This window comes from Panicum hallii, chromosome 2 (assembly GCF_002211085.1).
Source record: "Panicum hallii strain FIL2 chromosome 2, PHallii_v3.1, whole genome shotgun sequence".
Lineage (NCBI taxonomy): Eukaryota > Viridiplantae > Streptophyta > Magnoliopsida > Poales > Poaceae > Panicum > Panicum hallii.
The window spans coordinates 46,520,355-46,539,670 of NC_038043.1; the positions used below are offsets into that span (position 1 = coordinate 46,520,355).

Genomic DNA, 19,316 nt, shown 5'->3' on the forward strand with positions numbered 1-19,316 from the left:
GTACAAAGCAACATGGTTCGGACGTTCCTTGACTATACTGTTTAACTGTGAGCACGGACACTGCATCAACCGCTAAAATTTCAGAATGCACATCGAATTGTTGCTAAAGGCTGAACAAATTCCTTATCAAGGCCAAATAAGGATAAAAAAGTCAAATCAGAACACCAAAATGCAGACGAGCACCGGAGATTAGACCAATGCCATTTCACCTGTTTCACCTAAGCTGTTGCCGCGTTGCTAAAAATACATCGATCGTAAACATAGAGCTTCGACCGGTTGAGTGATTGAGTCGACCAGACGATCAACATTTAGAAACACTGCACCTTGAAGTTACCCGCGAGTGGAAAAGGGTGCTCTAATACTAATGGCGGGCAGCTACAACAGGAAAAAATGTTGTTTTATAGTAATGGGTAGGAAATTATGAAAGGAAAACACGGATTTGTTCCGGCCGGTTGAGTATTTGAGTTAGCCAAGACAACTGCATGTGTACAATTTCCAGCTCTACTTGCCATGAGCTTCTGAACCATGTTGCCATCAACCTTTATATACATGGTCATGCGATCAGTTTTCAAATAATCCAATCCAGATCTCAAAACAATCCCAAAGCCTGTGAAGCCCCAGTCCTTCCGCTTGAGAAGCTGTACGTGATGGCGAACCAGACCGCCGATGTGGTAGTGGCCGAGGATGGCAGCGGCAACTACACCACCGTCACCGCTGCCATCGCCGCGTGCCACCCAACAATGACAAGAGACACGTGATCCATATCAAGCGGGGTGTGTACAAGGAGTTCATTGTCTTGGGTCAGGAGAAGTGCAACGTCGTCCTCATCGGCGACGGCAAGGCAGCCACGGTGATCTCAGGCAGTCGATGCTGCGCAGACGGCTTCAACACACCAGACACTGCAGTGCTGAGTGGGTATAGTTCCTTTCCTTCCAAGTTAATTATCTACGCATGCATCATTGTTCTGTGCAAGGAAATTTTGTCCCTGATCAATGTTCATTACAAAACGGCATAGCAAATGGAACCCATCTAGTCTTTTCCTCCATTCTTTTTCCCTGTTCATTTCTAGATGTACTGTTGTATAGCAGATGCAAGGCACATCCCCTAGTCATTTTAGGCAAAGATAGAAGCACCTCGATTTTCATAATAGAAAAGGTTGAGTATAACAATAACTAGCTAGAAAGGAAAAGGATCAGAGGTCCTCGATTGCAAACAGAGTAACAGACCTATGAGAAAACTAGGGGGAAAATTAGTTCTGTAGCACCAAAAGATCATCGTTTTCGTAAAATACTACTGAAAGATCTCCATTACATGAGGGGAAAATTGGTTCCGTAGCATGGCGAGATCATGTTTCCGTAAAATACCACTAAATGATCTCCGTTACATGAAATATCACTGAGAGAAGAAACCGTTACCTTAAAATAGCATTCCGTCACTTTTAGCAGCTAACGCTGTTAGTTGTGACAATTCTGCTTTTAGAAAATGACGTTTGTACTCTTTGTTGAGGATAACAAATGAAAAAGGTAAAATAACCAAATTCATCCACAAACTATCGTGCTTGACTCAATTTCATCCCTCAACTATAAAAACATTCAACTCAGTCCTTGAATTATCTAAATCGGTTCCATTTCGTTCATTCGCTAACGTGGCACGCCGCATTAGCTCGCCTTTATCACTTGCCCAGTCAGCTAAGGTGTAAAATACTCTTTTTAGTTTTCATAGAGCAGCTCACCCCAACCAGCTTCCGTCATTAGAGGTCCTCTGTCCGCCACCAGCAGCTCACTCTTTGTTTCAAAACTTAGTCCCAGCAATGGCCGACTCCATTGCTCAAGCATCTGAAAAGACAGTTGCCGGTGGAAATGCATCTTTTTATAATGGAGACAAGTGCTGGCATGGCTAATGGGACATCTGCAAAGGCAACCATTAATATTGCAGAAGGAACTGCTCAACCAAGATTCGATCCACTTCACTTTGAATGAACAACTACTTTAATTATTTCAACTGGATACATGGTTATAAGTCTCACAACATCATTTGATATCAAACAAGTATTACAATTGACGCAAGCAGTCTGGGTGAGCTGCCCTATGAAGGGTAAAATACAAGGGTATTTTATACCTTAGCTCATTGGGCAGGTAACGAGGTGAACTAACCTCGCGTGCCACGTCAGCGAATGGACTAAATTAGATCGATTCGGATAGTTCGAGGACTGAATTGAATATTTTTATAGTTGAGGAATAAAATTAAGCTAAGTATAAACCACGAATTCAGCTATTTTGCAAATAAAAAACACAACGTATTGTACTACTGGATCCAATCCTATCCAGTATCCACTGCCTGAGGCCACATCTTCCCCGCACAGTACGACGGTGCTCGACGGTGCCCACCGCCCGCCGATGCGCCGCCCATTCTCTGATGCTGCGCAACATCCCTGTCCCGTCCGCTCGTGCTGCAGCACGGCGCCCTTCCATTGCGCATGCTGACGCGTCGCTGGCTCGCCGCGCCCCCTGCTGGCAAAGCTAGTCCGCCCCTGCCCAGCCCATCTGCGCCGCTTTGCCCTCGGCCTGACATCTGCGATGATCTGCTGCTGCTACGTCGCCCATAGCCGGAGCATGCTGCTCCGTGAGGCCCCATCCTCTCAGATTACAGAGCAGCGCAAGATATAGCCGGTTACAGCGATACCGCTATAGCCTCTGAGAGAGAAGAAGATTAGGATATCCACCTTTTAGCTCTAAAAGACTAAATCCGCTAATAACCGGTTATATCCCGCTAAATTAAGGATCATCTAACAAGCTAAATCATATAATTGATCTTTATTTATTTTTAATTTAATATTGAATTTCATCGTTTACAAAACTTAGTATTTCGTCAATGATGTAAAAAGGGAATAAAGTCTTAGACGTACTTCAGTGCATGAAATTTTCTTAATTTCATATTTATATGTAAAATTACTTATAGATTTATGCATGATATTTACAGAACAGTCAAATGGTTAGCTAGGCTATAGCGGGCCCGCTATAGCCTTTCTTAGCCTCTACGACACCAACTGCTAAATGTGTAAGTCCGCTATTTTAAACACCAGCGAGAACAGAGCAAGGCAAGCAGCCAATTAGCTTGATTTGGTTTGGGTCTTAGATGTGATTTGTGCGGATTCGATCGGGGTATCCATTTTAGCTTAATTTCTTTCTCATTTCCTATCGATTGAATTCCATCTGTGCACCGAAGCTTGTTTTCGACTTTGATTTTTTTGCCAGAAGATTGGATGGCCCGTGAGAGCCGCAATTCACAGCAGCGAGCAGGAGCAGGAGCAGTCAGGGCAGTATTGGCAAAATTCACAACGTTAGGTGCCACGTGTGACGAAATGCTATTTTAGGGTAACGATAGGTGCTATTTTATGTGATGGTGATTTTTAGTGGTATTTTCGGAAATTTTGGACTTCATCTCCTGACCCAAGCAATTCTACCGCGAGTGCACAAACACCGGCACAGTGGACTTCAACTTCGGCGACGCCGTGACCGTGTTCCAGGATTGCAGCATCCTCGCGCGGCGGCCAATCCAGGGGCAGGAGAACACCATCAGGCGCAGGGGCGAGATCGTGCCAACAGCAATGGAGGCTTATGCTTCCAGGCCTGCACCGTGGCGGGCGACAAGGATCTTGCTGCTCACGGCAAGAGAACCGTGCAGAGCAGTGGCGGAATCGGAGAGAAAATTAAAGTAGAGCAGATAAATATATTTATAGTTTAAGAATTTGACAATTTCTTCTAATTTTTCATTATCTAAACAAGCATACACTAGCTAGCCAACTATAGTAATAAATTACGCAATGACAATACACACAAGATGAGAATCTAGTGCCCATTGCCGGGCAGCGAGCAGGAACCCATGAACTCGGTGGTGTTGAGCTGCGCAGTTGCAACCACAGGCCTCGTAGAATGATTTGGCATCCAGTTATTCTGCATTGAAACGGAAAATATAATCATTGATCCCGTTTCTTATTTTTCTTCCCCCATAGGTAGACTACGGTGCCAGTCTTCGCACGCAGAATTTCACTTCATCCGGAGAGCCTAGTGCCCAAATGTTGTGCCTATGGCCAAGCAGATTGGCTAGAAAAAGTAGAGAAGCAAATGATAACAGAAAGGAGAGCTACGCTTCAGACCGGAGTTCGGACTCAGAACAGGGGCAACGAAGATACGTGATGACCAGAGATGATTGCCGGCATACTAGAGTTTAGGATGGACGAAGAAATACCTGGAGGAGGAACGTGCGGTCGGTTCGCGACGAGGCGCTGGGGGTCCTGCGCGACGTTCGCCGACGCATCCCTCGGCAGGGAGGGCGACCTGATGGCCATGCTCGGGCGGCTCGAGACGGCCGCCGGCAGGGGAAGAGGGGAACAAGCGGAGTGGGATCTGCAAGACGCGAATCTGTACACAGGCTCGGTGGCGTCTTCCGCAACGTCGTGCGTAGATGATCTCGCGAGCATCAGCGACGCGGGGCGAAAGGCGCTCGCGCCGCCAGTCGGTGGTGGCCTGGGCGGCAAACGTTCATCTTCACGGGGACATTGCACTAGACCTTGTTTCTTCCATGAAGCTCTGAATGTACTGCAATCTGAATATATGTGTCCTCTAAATAATCTAGTATCTCCATGATTCTCTTTTACTACTTTATAAATTCGTTCATGGGTTTAATGCAGAAGAGGAACATGCCGATCTTACAATCACAATCTGATCTTGTCTCACTCCTACACCATCGCCCTCAAGAATTCAGACTAGTGTTCCCCAAAAGCCGTCGTCCGTATTTGTTTTCAAGCATAAGTATTCTGCTCGACGAGACTGCCATTTCTCCATAGGAGGAGCATGTACATGACTGCTCGCCTTCAGAAAGGTACATTCTCACGGTGAGTCCACGGTGTGGGAAATGTACACTTCACGGTCACCACTCACCAGTATCTTAGCGACAGAATGTACACTTCACCACTCACCACCAACTCCTTGATATGTTTCAGCTAAGTATGAGCGACAGAAATGTACACTTCATGGTCACCACTCACCAGTATCTTGTCTTACTCGCACACCATGGACTTAGCTACACATCGCCAATTCGTGTTGCTAAAAAAGCGCCATCGATATTCATTTTCATGTAGGACAATGCTGTTTCTTCACAGGAGTAGGAGAACTTAACTCCCCACCTTCAGATACATATCATGAATCTACAGTGTTTATGAGACCCGGTACTCTGTTTCTGTTATCGTATTTTTCTATTCCTATGTTTCTATGCGCCTAACATGATGCAAGCAAAACCCAACACCATCTACACTGTGATTAGGACCTGTGAGAGAAGATCCATTCCTAGATGGTTGGCTTCATAGTCCAGCATTGTGGTGCATGATTTGTCTCTAAATTTGCTGGTAAGTCTTAAAAGCACACAAATACGCACGCACAAAAGATACAGTATCCACATAGACATTGGATCTACCATTGTGCTACATTGAAATCTTCTTCCCCAAAACATAGTGAGGTAGTGACCCTATGAACAGAAACTGCAGTTATCTTAATGCTTCACTTACATTCAGTATATATTTCCATCAAAATACAGAAGGATAATAACTCAGTTGCCACATATATTACCATCAGATACCCTTTTTGTCTCGCATTATCTTTATTTTTCCTTGTTCTATTGCATAAGCTACTAACACCTGTAATCATTGATCCACCCTCAAAATGCTTCTACCTCTTCCCCTTTTGAAAGGAAAGGGATATTCAAACAATAACTCATACAGAGGACTGAAGAATTAGAGAGGACCAAATCACCAGAATAACAGGAAAAAGGTTGCGTAGATCCTGTCACCTAGAAGAGGATTTCCATAACCCCTTGCAGAAATTGAGTGCAGACCCAGCACTGCCAACAGTAAAAGTCCACATAACAGCAGCAAGTGTAACCAGTAGAGAGATGAACATAAGTCTGCCACCTCTTGTAACCTGAATCCTTGGGGTGCTTGGTTGTTCACTTGCAGCTTGCTGTGACCTGAAGCTAGAGATGCGATGAAGTGTTCTGTTGATAACTGTGTTTTCTTGACCTGAAGCTTGATGTGATCTGAAACTAGAGATGCGCTGGAGTGTTTTGTTGATAACAGTATTTTCAATTTCAGCAGCCAATGCTGGACTGCTAGGTACAGAGTCCAACAAGGCTGATAGAGCAGCATTGAACCATGATTGTGAAGCAGTCGAGCTCCTGTTAGGTGGCTCATTTGCCGCATGAAGATTTAGAGTGCCTGTCAAGCATTATGGACAAAATCAGATATCCCAAAAGGTAGAGTTTCGAGTGATCACACAATAGAAGTCCAAAAATGAAACAAAATAATTATGCACCTGATGCATGTGAGGGTAAGACAACATGAGTATGCTTCATGTGGCTCCGCACATTAAGAGCGGCCTGATTGTGTGTTCTTACTTCTGTTGTATACTGATATCCCTGGTCCTGAATTCCAGTGTTACCAAAATCAAAAAATTGATTTTCAGCTACCACTCCCGCTGTGTCAAATGGACCAGGTAAAAAAGTATGAGCATCAGAGTATTCCAAATTGTCAAACATCCCATTTGTTGCAGGTATCAAATGCTCAGTTGCCGTACAATTTGCACTCTGTTCTACATCCTCCAGATCAAAGAAATCATTGATTTCAAGGAACTCATCAGCATCCTGGCTATAACTGATCAAACCTGACACAGAACGTGGCACACTTGTCCCTTCAGAAGAATTTGTTTCTCCGCTAAATGGCACATTGGTTAGATTAGACTGTGGAAATTGACTTCTCGTCTCAGTTTGTGGATCAAATGTACTTTCTTGAACTATACAAGAAAGATTACCAACCGGAGCACCATGAGATTCATGGAAATCCCCAATGCCGACCTACACAAGTCAATCAGACATTTTATGAATAGGAAACATTGAGTTAAAAGCTTCAATGCATATTACAAGATGCAGCTGCATAATGCAAGATCAGAGACATATTCTGACATATGCACAAGACACCAGAAATTCTTGTGCGTCTTTTAGTAAAGTTCTAAACTGAAGCAATTGTATGAACACAATTGTATAATCTGTTATTAATCACACTGCAACATGATTTCTAACCATCTAGAGGACAGCAAGACAAACCTGGTTGAAGTTATGATATGGAATTGGTCCAGACAAATCTGATAGAGGTTCAACCATGTCCTCTTCATTGGCTATATGCAGCAGAAGCCCTTCAAGATCCCCAAGCTCTGTGTCAGTACATTCTGCTGTTACCTCGGCACCACTGCTGGAGGTAGGATCCGGAGCACAAACTTCCTGCTCCCTGTGTGCATCAAGCCATACCTGATGACCGTCACACTGAAGCTGCAGTTGTGGAACTGATGCTGACAAATCCGAGAACAATTCAGCGTTTTGCTGATCATCAGATATTTGCATCAGGAGCTGCTCAATATCCCCAAGAGGGGGACCAGTGCACGTATTCTCTGCAGCTACCACAGCACCACTACTAATCGAAGCATCCACGACCTCAGCCTTGTCACCCCCATCACTAAGCCAACCCTGACTTTGAGCATGGGAAGTAGCAGGTGTCGAGAAATCAAGCTGTGCTTCACCAAACTCCTCCTTATCATTTCCAATTTGTGACAGGAGCTCGTCAAGATCCTCAATCGGAAGTTCACGGTCAGCAATTGCGTGCTCCTCCACAGTAGCAGGACAATTATTGGTGTTAGGAACGGAATTAGCAGGAGCAGCCGCAGTCACTCCCTCCTCATCGTTATCCAACCAATCCTCCTCCCGGAAGGGCGCGCCGTACTGCTCGCCGTTCTTGGGCCCGGCCCCGCTCTTCTGGAACAGCTTGTACAGCGCGTAGGTCTCCCTCCCCTGCGCGGCGGGCGGGAGCGCGTCGGCGAGCAGGGTGTACTCGTGCATGACCCAGTCCGTGCGCTCCCCGCGCGGGGCCCGGCCGTGGTGGTACACGAGCGTCTTCTTGTTCCCCACTGCCCGGCCGCCGCCGCAGATGAAGCGGTCCTTCCCCGTGGCCTTCCAGTAGCCGTCGCCCGTGGTGCGGCTGGCGCGCGAGCCGTTGGGGTACTTCCGGTCCATCCGGCTGAAGAAGAACCACTGCCTGTCCCCCGTCTGCAGCGCCGACCTCTCTGCAGTGCAGCACCGCCGAGTCTAGGTCAAGAGACCGCCGGAGGGGATGCAACAAGAGATGCGATCGATTAGGGGTAGGGGGGAGAAGGGCGCGTACCGGGGAGGTGGGAGGGGTGGGACTTGTAGACGTCGACGTCAGCAACGTAGGGGGAGGGGCGGCCAGAGACGATCCGGCGCTTGAGGAAGTAGAGGACGAGCTCCTCGTCGGTGGGGCTGAAGCGGAATCCCGGCGGCCACCGGCGCGGCGGCGGGGCCTCCATCTCGCGGATGGTTGGTGGCGTGCCGGCGTGTCGTCTGCCGGGTCAACCGATGCTCCGGCTACTTAAGCTAAAGAACTCTCAATCGATTATCTCCCTACTTCCTACGCGGCTTCCTGGTAACTTCGCGCTTCTTTTGCTGGGCCCAAGGCCCAAAAGGCCGTACGACAGTGAGTATCGAACGCAAAAAGGCCTGAATCATTGAGGAACGAACCCACGCTCACTTGGTCCCCCTGTTCGTGCCAAAACATACTACTAGTATGCACGAGCTAGCAACACTTAACCATGTCCTTGGAATGCAGAAAATTTATAGAAAACAGAATAACTTTTGCATTTCCTGTGAAATTCAAGCCTTCTAAAAAAAAGCCTTTAATCATTGGAAGGATCTAACAGTTAGCATTATAGAGTCCATCTCGGGGGGGGGCGGCACTGGGGCACTGTGACCAGACACCCAGTCCCCCGTCATCAGAGATTCAGAGTTGCAGAGGAAGTAGGGAGAGATAATCGATTGTCACGAGACAAGCTGTTGTTTTCACAGATGGGCCATAGGCTAAAACAATTATGCACCCATAGACACATGAAACAAAGGGGAGGTGATAGTTCATGTACAACAATGGCTGATCTGTTGTTGCTGCCTCAACACACAGCAGCAGCACAAGCCTGCCTGCAGCCCTATACATACACAACACAAGGCTGACGTCGTTGCATGCTTGATTGATTGATTACACAACTGAAGAAAATAAGATAAGAAAAGATGCAAGGGATACCAAACTGCTGCCTCAATCTAATGCTACTAATGTTACAAACACAAATGGCGACCATGCCATCATCTACTACACAAGCAATATTGTACAAAATGACGATCCACACAAAACGGAGCTGCTGCGCTCCAAGCAGTCATGGAATGGGGTCCCTCTGTGCGCCGGGTGGCGCGGTAGGCATTGGGAAGAAATAATCGCCGAATCGAGGGGCCTCCACGTATGGACTCTGGACAGAAAGAAGGCAGTTATTCAGTCTTTTGTTTGACAGAGCAAAGTTTCATGCCAAATGAGTGTTTGTTTATCACATAAGCATCTTTAGTCAGATACAACACAAAATGTATAGTGTCTGTTCTTGGTAGAGGGTATAGAGTACAACCATTAAAATGACCATCTCGTACTCTGTTTTCATTTGAGTTAATGGGATGAAAGACAATCTAGGAGTTGTGCTTGGAACTGTTGTTAACATAACTCGGAACTGATGCTATCCATGGCAGTCTAGAGTTGGGTTTGACTGCATCGAGCACATGCATAAGCGAGTAGGTTGGTTCTTCAATATGAGACGTACAAATTCCTTTTGCAAAGCTCACAGAACCGGTCATTAAATCAGGTACTGGAGACAACAATAAAGGCCGCTAGTATGAAATTACAAGTGGAAAGTTGGTGAAACTCGATGAAGCTGGACCCCAATTAGTCACCACAAGGTGTGGTGGATAGCAGCTTTCTTTCATGATGTTCAGGATCCCATGCGTTGTAATGCAGCTCGGCTTTCTCTATGAAGTTAATGCCAAATTAAAGATTTTAAACGGAAAGGGACAGTAGGTGGCACAAAAAATAGATAAAAAAGAGGGAGGGAGGGAGTTTGCAAACTTCTCTGAACCCAGTAGCCAGCGGAGCCTTTATTCATGGGTTAGGGACTAGCATTGTACAAAGTTGGTGGCAGCTGAAGAATAAGTAGCAAGAAAGGAATAAAGGTAACGCAGCGATTTAAATTTTGATTAATATGTTGAGATTTAGCTAATTAGCAGTGACCTATTGAAGGGTCAAGTGGAAGTTGAAGGTGAATATGGAGGCGTACAACCTCTAGGACAAGGAGGAACTAGTTAAAAGGTCATATTGATGCCCCCTTTTTATGTTTAGCCTCATCACCAGAAAGTCTGGCACTGGCCACGTCTACAGTTGGGCTGACTTTTTTAACACTTTTAAGTCAGGTTGGTATTGCACTACAGTTCAATGACACTCGTGACTCTTGATATAAATGCAAAACTGCCGTTTAGAATTTTTAAAGTTGCACCGGATAACTCAATAAAAAAAATTAAAAAACAGTAAGATCTAAAACCTTGCATCTGTTAGGTTTAGTCCACATTACTAACGCATTAGGGAGTAAATAAGACTTGTAAATGTGAGTGGCCAAAATAATCATAGGCTCTTAGGTCGTAGCAAATAACTAAATATTTACCTGGGCATAAGGTGGATTTGCATCGAACATTTGATCCCTAGGAGATTTTGGTGATGAATCCGGAGAACTACCATCATTGTCATCTGAGTTATTTATCGTATTCTTCATTGCTGCTGGCTCTCCCTCGGTAGCCAGCTTAACACGCTGCAGAATAAAGCCCAACTTAGCCCAAGGAATAACACTGCACAACTTACACAAAAAAGCATTGAAACATATATGACGAACTGTACCTGGAATACTTTTCCTAAAGTTTTCAATCCTTTAGCTCGAGCTCGAAGTTCCTCTTTCCTGACACTGCTGTCTTGAAGCACCTGATATAGATCAAATATTTGAAACAACTGTCACAAGTTATGACAATGAAATTGAAGATGGATACAAAAACATCGAAAGGTAGACATGAAAACAGACCATTTGACACACATGTGATAGGGTTGCCTCTATATCAGCAACATTAAGCTTCCACAAGGAATCTACCATAACACTTTTGTGAGTCTGCATATAAGCCTCCAGTTGCTCTTCGGTGTAATGGCACTCAGCACTGAGATGCTTCTTCAAGTCTTCCTGCAGCTGCATAAGAGCTATTGCACCTGCAGATACATAAAAAAAACAAAATCTCATAAGTAAATTATGGGTCTGTGCTAGCACCAATAATACATAACTTATTCATCTTAAGTGAAAATTGTTGAACAAAATAACTTTTACCTGTCGCAGCTGTTACTTGTGATTTAATAAAATGCCCTTTGTTTCTGAACCATTCAGCTATAAACGGAACACCTAGATATAAAGCTTTCTTTCCAAGCTCCTTTGCAGCTTGTCTTGAGTACACATAACCAATAGTACTCAGCATGTCAACACCATATGCTGCAAGTAAAAAAAAATGGGACCCGAGAAGAACCCTGAGTTAATATACAATTGTACTCAGGCTACAATCTTAAAAACGAAAAGAAGTGCTACTGAATGTTGTTTTGCTACTTGACTCATATAAGGATACATAGGGAGAAAAGGGTGAGGGGAAAAAAGATTCTGAGCTACCAGGTTGAGCTAAAAGCAGAAAAGGCATCCAAAATGTTGAGTTGTTGCATGGACATACAACATAGCAAGTGATAAAAGGGTTATCATGAGTATTTCATGGAGATGGATGAAGGGTTATCGTGAACACATACCTGCATTAGAGAGTCTAGTCACCTCAGCTTCAGCATGCTGGATAAATTCCTCTTTGTTTCCTTGAACATAAAGGTGCAATCTATTTTTCAGTGCCTCTGCTAGCTTCTCTTCCCTTTCCTTCTGTACAACCTACAGTCATAATTACATCCTTAAATAAGTACTGCAGCAGAAACTAGACAAAAAAAAGGGCATGAAACACCAGCTACCAAATTCATAAACTGAATTTTGGAAGCACTAAAAAGTTTTATTGTTGAATATTCAAAGCACTAGTAAAGAACAGAAAATTCAGGTAGCATTTCCATACAGGGGCAATAAATTCAGGTAGCATTTCCATACAGCGGCAATAAATTCAATACAGCTCCAATCAAGAATGAATATTAATGTCAAGCGCCAATCTGTAGAGCCGCAGATTGAAGATTTCTCATTCCAATAACAGGATTTAACAAAGTAATAGGAGAAATCAGTGTCAAAGTTTAGTGTGGGGGATCACGTTTTTATAACTTGACGCATAACATGTTAGAAAAGGGTAAGTTTAATGAAGCAAAATACAAAACATTCCCATATATGTCCTCTGATTTTGAGCTTCTAGTGTCAGGAGATTCCTTCCGCTGAACAATAGTTTCAGTTTCATTATGAAATTCTTGAAGTAATAGTTAAAGTATGTAACAATAACAACAAACCACCATGAACTGCTTGCATAGAATAGTGAGAAGCTAAAATGAAATTCATAGTTTTATAGAAACAAACAGCTATGAATTTCTAGTCAAGAATGAATATGTCAAATATAATGGAATGCCCATTGATTGTTCTGGAAAAGAGCCATACTCGCATTTGCTCTTGCAATTTCCTGGCATCGATTTGCTCGTCTTCACTAAAACCATCAAGTGAAGCCATGGCCGCCATTGCCAGTTGACCAATGTAATCCTCAAAGAGCTCGCTACCAAACAGCATTGCAAATATTGCTGCAGGGTCAATTATGGCTTCCCTATAGGACGTTGACAAAATATGTTAGAATGAAATCATCTCACAAGGTTTGACAGCATATGGGCTCAAATCACCAATTAATTGTCGGAGCTACAGCTGGGAAAAAGGAGAAAAAGAATTCATTGTGTTGTATCTCTAAGCAGTCAACTACACATTTTAACAGTTTAACATGGTGACATAGTGTGAAGTATTTTTAAATACGTACGTTGAAATACCAGATTTCCCATATGAGTCATAGGCTTGACGCTGTGTGGGGTCACTGAGTACTTGGTATGCCTCCCCCAATTCCTGCAGTTGCAATGAAGATGTGATTACTCTTTAAGTCAGTACGATTTGTGTAATGACAAAAAATAGTATCTCAAAGCAACAAGATGGTCTGCATCAATTGTCAACGAATTTCAGGTAACTTGATAATGTGCCAAGTGCACTTGGATGATGGCTTTTAATACAGTATTGGTTTCTACCATGAAGTCATGAACAATGAAACATTACAGCTACATGCCTACATGCCACAGGGGTGCATAGTTCATTCATCCATAGGTTCGCCTGATGCTGAAACACAAAAATGCTAGTACATTTTGAAAAACGATAGGAGCAGACCAGATGGAGAAGCGTGATCGCCATATTCCAACATCTAACAAGATGGCAACATTGTTCTAGACAACTTCCAGCTCGTTCGCAGCGGGCATGGTAGTTACAGAGTGAGCAGTAGGATCACGGTGTTGCGGTTTGGGAGCTAAACAAGCCAGTGGGGCAGTAGGAGGAGCAGGAGAGAGAGCCGGACGAACACACTTGCCTGGAACTTCTCCGCCGCGAGCGGATCATTGGGGTTCTTGTCCGGATGGACCTGCCTCGCCTGCAACACCAGCAGCGAACACCGAAATGAGGCCAAATCACCACCCGATCAAACGGCAAAAACCTCAAGGGGGGGAAGCGCGCGGGGGGCACCTTGACGTAGTACGCCTTCTTGATCTCCGCCTCGGTGGCCGCCGGGGTCACTCCCAGCACGTCGTAGTACCCCGTCTCCCTTACCATTGAACCAATCTACTCCTCTCCTCTCCTCTCCTCTCCTCTCCTCCGCTCTCCCTCCCTCCTCCCGCCGCTTCGGCTCGATCGGAGCCCACCCGAGATCTCCGCCCGCCGCTCACCGCCCCTCCCCTCCTCCGCGCGGGTGGTGCGAGACAGCGAGAGAGAGGGGGCGAGGTGGCCGGCGCTGCAATGCTCTGGCGGGCTGGCGGCTGCCGGGGGAATCCGACCACAAAGCGCGTCGAATAATTCGCGTGCTTTTCCCCCCTCCCCGCCACCGTATTATAATGCGGGGATGAGTCACATTGACATGGAATTCTCGGCTCGCCGCTGGTCAAAATCGGGGCTCCCCTCGGTAAAACCCCCCCTCGTCCCCCAAGACGAGCTAGCTCGAGGTTGTTTAGAGTAATCCACTGGCTAATCCCGCGGGTTCAATCGCGCTGATGACGTGGCGCACGGTGGAGCGGGTGGACCACATGGCCGGTGAGGCCGGCGCTGACCCCGCGGAGTCAAGCATGCAGGAGGGCGGGTGCGGGGTGACGGAGAGGGAGGGCAGGAGCGACGAAGGCCCACCTGTCAGCGACTGGGTTCGGCGGTCCGTGGGTCCTCCACGCCCTGCTAAGTGATGGGCCGGACACGGCCCGCTTGCTATTCATCCATCAGAGATTTTTGACCTTTTGCTGTCCTTTTGGGCATGCACAGAAACTGAACCTTTTGGGAAGCATCCAGTGATCGATTGCTTGGGTCTCGAATGAAAGTCGACTGAAACTTTGCACTGGCTGCTGGGTTTTTACAGAAGACAACGCCATCACCATCGTCTAGAAGCAACAGCTTCCTGCACGTACCTTTCCTCCGAAAATAAACGGTTTTCGCCGCATATAGTAAGACCTTGTTCGTGCCGGTCATTTGGAAGGCTATTCCCCAGTCCACGACGCGTCAGGAGACGGCCCGCTCCACTTGGCTTCGCCACCGCACCGCACGCGACGGAGCGAGCCCCAGGGAGGCTGAGTGGATGACTGGATCTCCTGTCCGAAAGGGAAAAAGGGTGGGAGGTCGGGATGGATGGGCGGTGGCCGGTGGAGGCGCGCTCAGTTGCGGGCTGTACGTACGTGGAAAGCCGTTGGTCCGACGCCCCTACAGCTCCGAAAGCCGCCTGCCTAATCGCGGCCCCCGGCCGTCTGACCCCCGCGCAAAACACGCGTGGGCAACGTGTTCCGAGGCAACCTGTCGCACTCACCTGCTGCTTCTGCTACGAAGTCTACTACGAGGAGGGAGGGAGGCAGGCAGGCAGGCAGCAATGGCCGCACCTTCCTGCCTAGGACTGGGCAACAGGCGGAGGAGGAACGTTCTGGAGGCTGCCGGAATGGGCGGATGGTCGTCGACGACGACGACCCTTCATCGCTAAGGCAAGGCAAGGCGATCCATCGGCGTGTTTCGTGGAATCCTTTTCGTTTTTTTTTGGAACTGATTTCGAGTTGTTGAATTGGATCGGATTGGATGATTCAGAATGCCTTGTTGCTGACCGAGCAAGCAGCATGACAGAGTAGCAGAGTACTGTAGCTTACCATGCCAACAGTGACGCCTTCAGTTGCAGTGATTTCAGACCAAAACAGGAAGAGATACACCCTGCGGAAGTTTTCAAGTGCTACTCCTACAAGATTTGCCCAGGCTGGATGGCTGGGGCCTGCATCCATCTGCCGCTCCGGCAAGTGCCGGTGCGTGTGCGTCCCTCCCCCAGGCCCCAGGTCCTCGCAAACCAGCGTGGCGCGAGCACCAGATGAGTCAGTGATATGGGATTCTTTTTAATAAATCAGCGATCTGGTTGTTGCGGGAGAGCAGGTGAATGGGCCGGTTGCTCGGATCCAAATACTAATACTAATGCTCCAAAGTGTTAAACTTTAGCACTAGTTAATCAAAATAGGAGTGCTAAAAGAATGAGCTAAATTTTAAATAAGATTCAAAAATTTTAGCTAAATTTCAGATAAAATTTAAAAACTTTAGCTAAATTTTAGCATCAATTATCATTCAACTTGAGCCTACCCAAAAATCCGTAAGTATCCCTGGCGAGCACCATCGCGCCCACCTAATTTCGATTTTGATTATTCACGTGACAAGCGATCTGCCTCTGAGCTGTGAGCTTGTCGCTTTCAGAAATGGACACGGGAATGATTCCTAATGTCTATGAGAAGTTACATGCATTCTCCTGTTCTTTCGGTGCGAGAATCAAATAACTCCCGTGTTTGTTCCCTAATACTTTTTTTGCGAGGAGTTTATTCCCTAGTACGTGGATATCATCCTACTCCCTTTTGTAAACGGATGTATGACGTTGCGGACAGATTTGATAAAATTTATGGACTTGATTATGAAAAACTTTTGAAATATTATTACTCAGTTCAAAAACATGAAAGTTATTTTGCCTTGAAAGGTACTTCTATAATCTCACGATCTAATGGCATAACCAAGACCGTATATGCCTTATTCCATCTGCAATAAATCAAAACAAACCATAAAATGCATGGCATACCACAACCACCAATTATGTTTTAACTGTAGAGATTTCTCCTAGAGCTAATGGTCACGTAGGCAATATGGCGAGGTGAAGAGATTAGTGCATCGCATGTCTTGTTCTAGTGTTAAATTCTAGCGTTAAAGGTGGCTTGCCAATGTAAGAGCATTTTCAACAGACTACTTATCTTTCATACTCTATATATTTTCTCTCTTCCTTACCAATAATATTTTTTATTTTTTAATAGTTAGTGCTATAGCAGATTACTCAACGGATAGCGATGAGGGAGGAATCCCCTATATTTAAGCAAGAGTGAGGTGTGTTTTGGCGACCACAAAAAATATTTAGGTATTGGAGATGGAATTGGTAATCTTTTGGAGCACATCTCATTATCAAAGGATAGTTTTTTATATTGGAGAGAGGGATGAGTAATCTGTTGGAGATGCTCTTATGAAGTAATACAAAGAGGTCCATACATATATATATTCCCTCTAGTTTTTAAATATACTAATTTTTAAATTTTAGGATAAACTAACAAAGAGAGAATTTTCTTTCACGATCCTTAGAAGACGGACAAACTTCTAATTAACCTGTTCGAAAAATGATCAGGATAGAAACTGTTTGGCCAGCTCTTGATTCATATAAAAATCTTAATATTTGGGACAAATTTAACCAAAAAAAAGAAAAAAAGGCTATATAACTATTGATTACACGAGGGATTACATATTAACCTTAAATTTAAAGATGCATGGAGTTTACTTGTAGTGCAACTCTCGAATTTAACTTCAACTAAGATGAAACATTAATTAAACTTTAGTTGAGTACTGACGGGAAGAAGAAAAAAACGTAGAGAAGCAAAACATTCTTGCAGAAACAGCGGTGGACATTTTAGAGCAACGCACTGAAAAAAGTCATCCTGCGTTGCTGCCTGGCCGGGCGCTTCTTCCCCCTTGACGGCCTCCCGCCACCGACACCCACCACACTCCCCCGTCGGCACATGTGTGGTTGCCACTTCGCTTTCCCCCCTCCCTTACCTCACACTCGTCGCCACCGATTAATCTCCTCCCCTTCAACCACCGCGAGGTCTCCAGCTACCGCGCCCTCCAGCTGCATCGCGCGCGCATTCGTCAGATCCAGAATCGAGCCCCCGGCCGAGATCCAGCTAGCTCTCTAGCGAGCTTCGGACCGAGCAGCGGGGATCAAAGAGAGGGAGAGAAGGATGAAGCGGAGGACGCGGAACAAGATCATCCTTTGGTCGCTGGCCGTGACGGCGGTGGCGGTGCTGGTGGGCGGCACGATCGCGCTGGTGCTGACGGCGGGGACGTGGAAGGCCAAGATAAAGAAGTCGCAGGAGAAGATCTGCAACAAGGGGTGGGAATGCTCGGGGAGCAAGTACTGCTGCAACGACACCATCACCGACTTCTTCAAGGTGTACCAGTTCGAGAACCTCTTCGCCAAGCGCAACACCCCCGTCGCCCACGCCGTCGGGTTCTGGGACTACCAGGCCTTCATCACCGCCGCCGCGCTCTTCGAGCCGCAGGGGTTCTGCACCACTGGCGGCAAGCAGATGCAGATGATGGAGCTCTGCGCCTTCCTCGGCCACGTCGGCGCCAAGACCTCCTGTAAGCGAAGATTCTTTCACTGCTTTGGTTGCTTGCTCTGCTTCGATTTCCAGCAGGAGTTTGACTGGCCAGCGCCGGCGCCGAAATTGCAGGTGGGTATGGCGTGGCGACCGGCGGGCCGACGGCGTGGGGGCTCTGCTACAACCACGAGATGAGCCCCGACCAGATCTACTGTGACAAGACCTACACCCAGTACCCCTGCGTCGAGGGCGCCGAGTACTACGGCCGTGGCGCGATCCCCGTCTACTGGTAATTCTGTCCCCATTTCTGCCGTTTCCGCAACTCGCGTTGAGCTTCCAGTTAACCATTGAAGTCCTCTTGCTGGACATGGCTCGATCAATTTGGAGATCGGAGTTCAGTAGAAATTAGCAGCCATGCTACGGATCTTCGGTGGTCTGATGTAGTTGGTTACCTTACCCTTGTCAGGAACTACAACTACGGTGCGGCTGGCGATGGGATCAAGGCGGACCTGTTGCACCACCCCGAGTACTTGGAGCAGAATGCAACGCTGGCATTCATGGCGGCAATGTGGCGGTGGATGACACCGATCAAGAAGAGTCAGCCATCAGCGCACGAAGCGTTTGTGGGCACCTGGAAGCCCACCAAGAATGACACGCTCAGCAAGCGCCTGCCTGGGTTCGGAGCCACCATGAACATACTCTATGGCGAATCAATCTGTGGCAGGGGATTCATCGACGCCATGAACGTCATCATCTCGCACTACCAGTTCTACCTTGACCTCATGGGGGTTGGCCGTGAGCACTCTGGAGACAACCGCGACTGCGCTGAGCAGGCCCCGTTCAATCCCTCCAGCAAGCAGGATGACCAGCAGCAGCAGCAGCAATCAGGAAGCTAGAATGGACCCATTACCGCGGCCACATGTGTTGTACACCTGTTCTTGCCATTGCCACTGATCAAGCTTCCCGCGCTACAGTAAGCTGCTGATTCTTCAGAATGTGTGGAGCTGCTTTGGATTGATGTTGTTTTGAGTGGCTGATCAGAATACTGTATGTGCTGTCTATGGGAATTGGGAAATTTGTAGTCATTGTACCATGGTGTCCATAGATAGTCAGTCTGTATTTGTTTCTTTGATTTTGTCAGATACAACATACATGTGTTAAAGAGGATGGTTAAAACTGAACGTAGCAAGGCTTCTTTTCTGAACTGTATGTCTGCTACGAAATATGTTTAAAGAGGATTCAATTGAACATACTTTGACTTTCTCTGAACTTTCCGTATGTCTGATATTCTTAATTTGTCACACTTTCTGAATTTGAGCAGTTGCTAACCTGCTAGTACAATGTTAGCATTTATACTAGAACATGTTCATGACATTTCTCGACAGAATTATTCTCAGGTATTCCTTTCCGTTTATGT

At 46.3% G+C, this 19,316-nt stretch overlaps 4 protein-coding genes across 5 annotated transcripts; 2 read left to right on the top strand and 2 right to left on the bottom strand.

Moving 5' to 3' along the window:
* Positions 1-647: 647 nt before the first annotated feature.
* LOC112881145 (probable pectinesterase 56) lies at positions 648-4,276 on the top strand. The gene is given in 3 exon segments (XM_025945840.1): positions 648-726; positions 729-904; positions 3,455-4,276. Coding segments are annotated over 3 exon segments (519 nt in total). The 3' UTR covers positions 3,719-4,276.
* A 1,174-nt stretch (positions 4,277-5,450) lies between these two features.
* On the bottom strand, positions 5,451-8,495 carry LOC112881565 (NAC domain-containing protein 82-like). The gene is made up of 4 exons (XM_025946310.1): positions 8,261-8,495; positions 7,153-8,162; positions 6,366-6,903; positions 5,451-6,268 (listed from the first exon to the last, which is right to left on the bottom strand). Exons 1-4 carry the CDS (start codon positions 8,421-8,423, stop codon positions 5,841-5,843), a joined length of 2,139 nt encoding a protein of 712 aa, XP_025802095.1. The 5' UTR covers positions 8,424-8,495; the 3' UTR covers positions 5,451-5,840.
* Positions 8,496-8,928: 433 nt separating this feature from the next.
* LOC112883450 (chaperone protein dnaJ 10-like) lies at positions 8,929-14,322 on the bottom strand. Of its 2 annotated transcripts, none has more exons than XM_025948751.1 (10): positions 13,734-14,312; positions 13,582-13,641; positions 12,991-13,073; positions 12,627-12,786; positions 11,801-11,930; positions 11,340-11,498; positions 11,046-11,224; positions 10,868-10,948; positions 10,638-10,781; positions 8,929-9,407 (listed from the first exon to the last, which is right to left on the bottom strand). In XM_025948751.1, exons 1-10 carry the CDS (start codon positions 13,818-13,820, stop codon positions 9,318-9,320), a joined length of 1,173 nt encoding a protein of 390 aa, XP_025804536.1. In that variant the 5' UTR covers positions 13,821-14,312; the 3' UTR covers positions 8,929-9,317. The 2 variants fall into 2 exon arrangements, with proteins under 2 accessions (XP_025804536.1, XP_025804535.1); XM_025948750.1 differs by lacking the exon at positions 8,929-9,407 and adding an exon at positions 9,441-9,951 and having other exon boundaries at positions 13,734-14,322.
* A 2,909-nt stretch (positions 14,323-17,231) lies between these two features.
* LOC112883461 (chitinase-like protein 1) lies at positions 17,232-19,168 on the top strand. The gene is made up of 3 exons (XM_025948765.1): positions 17,232-17,939; positions 18,032-18,188; positions 18,366-19,168. The coding sequence occupies exons 1-3, from the start codon at positions 17,537-17,539 to the stop codon at positions 18,793-18,795; spliced, it is 990 nt and encodes a 329-aa protein (XP_025804550.1). The 5' UTR covers positions 17,232-17,536; the 3' UTR covers positions 18,796-19,168.
* Positions 19,169-19,316: the final 148 nt, after the last annotated feature.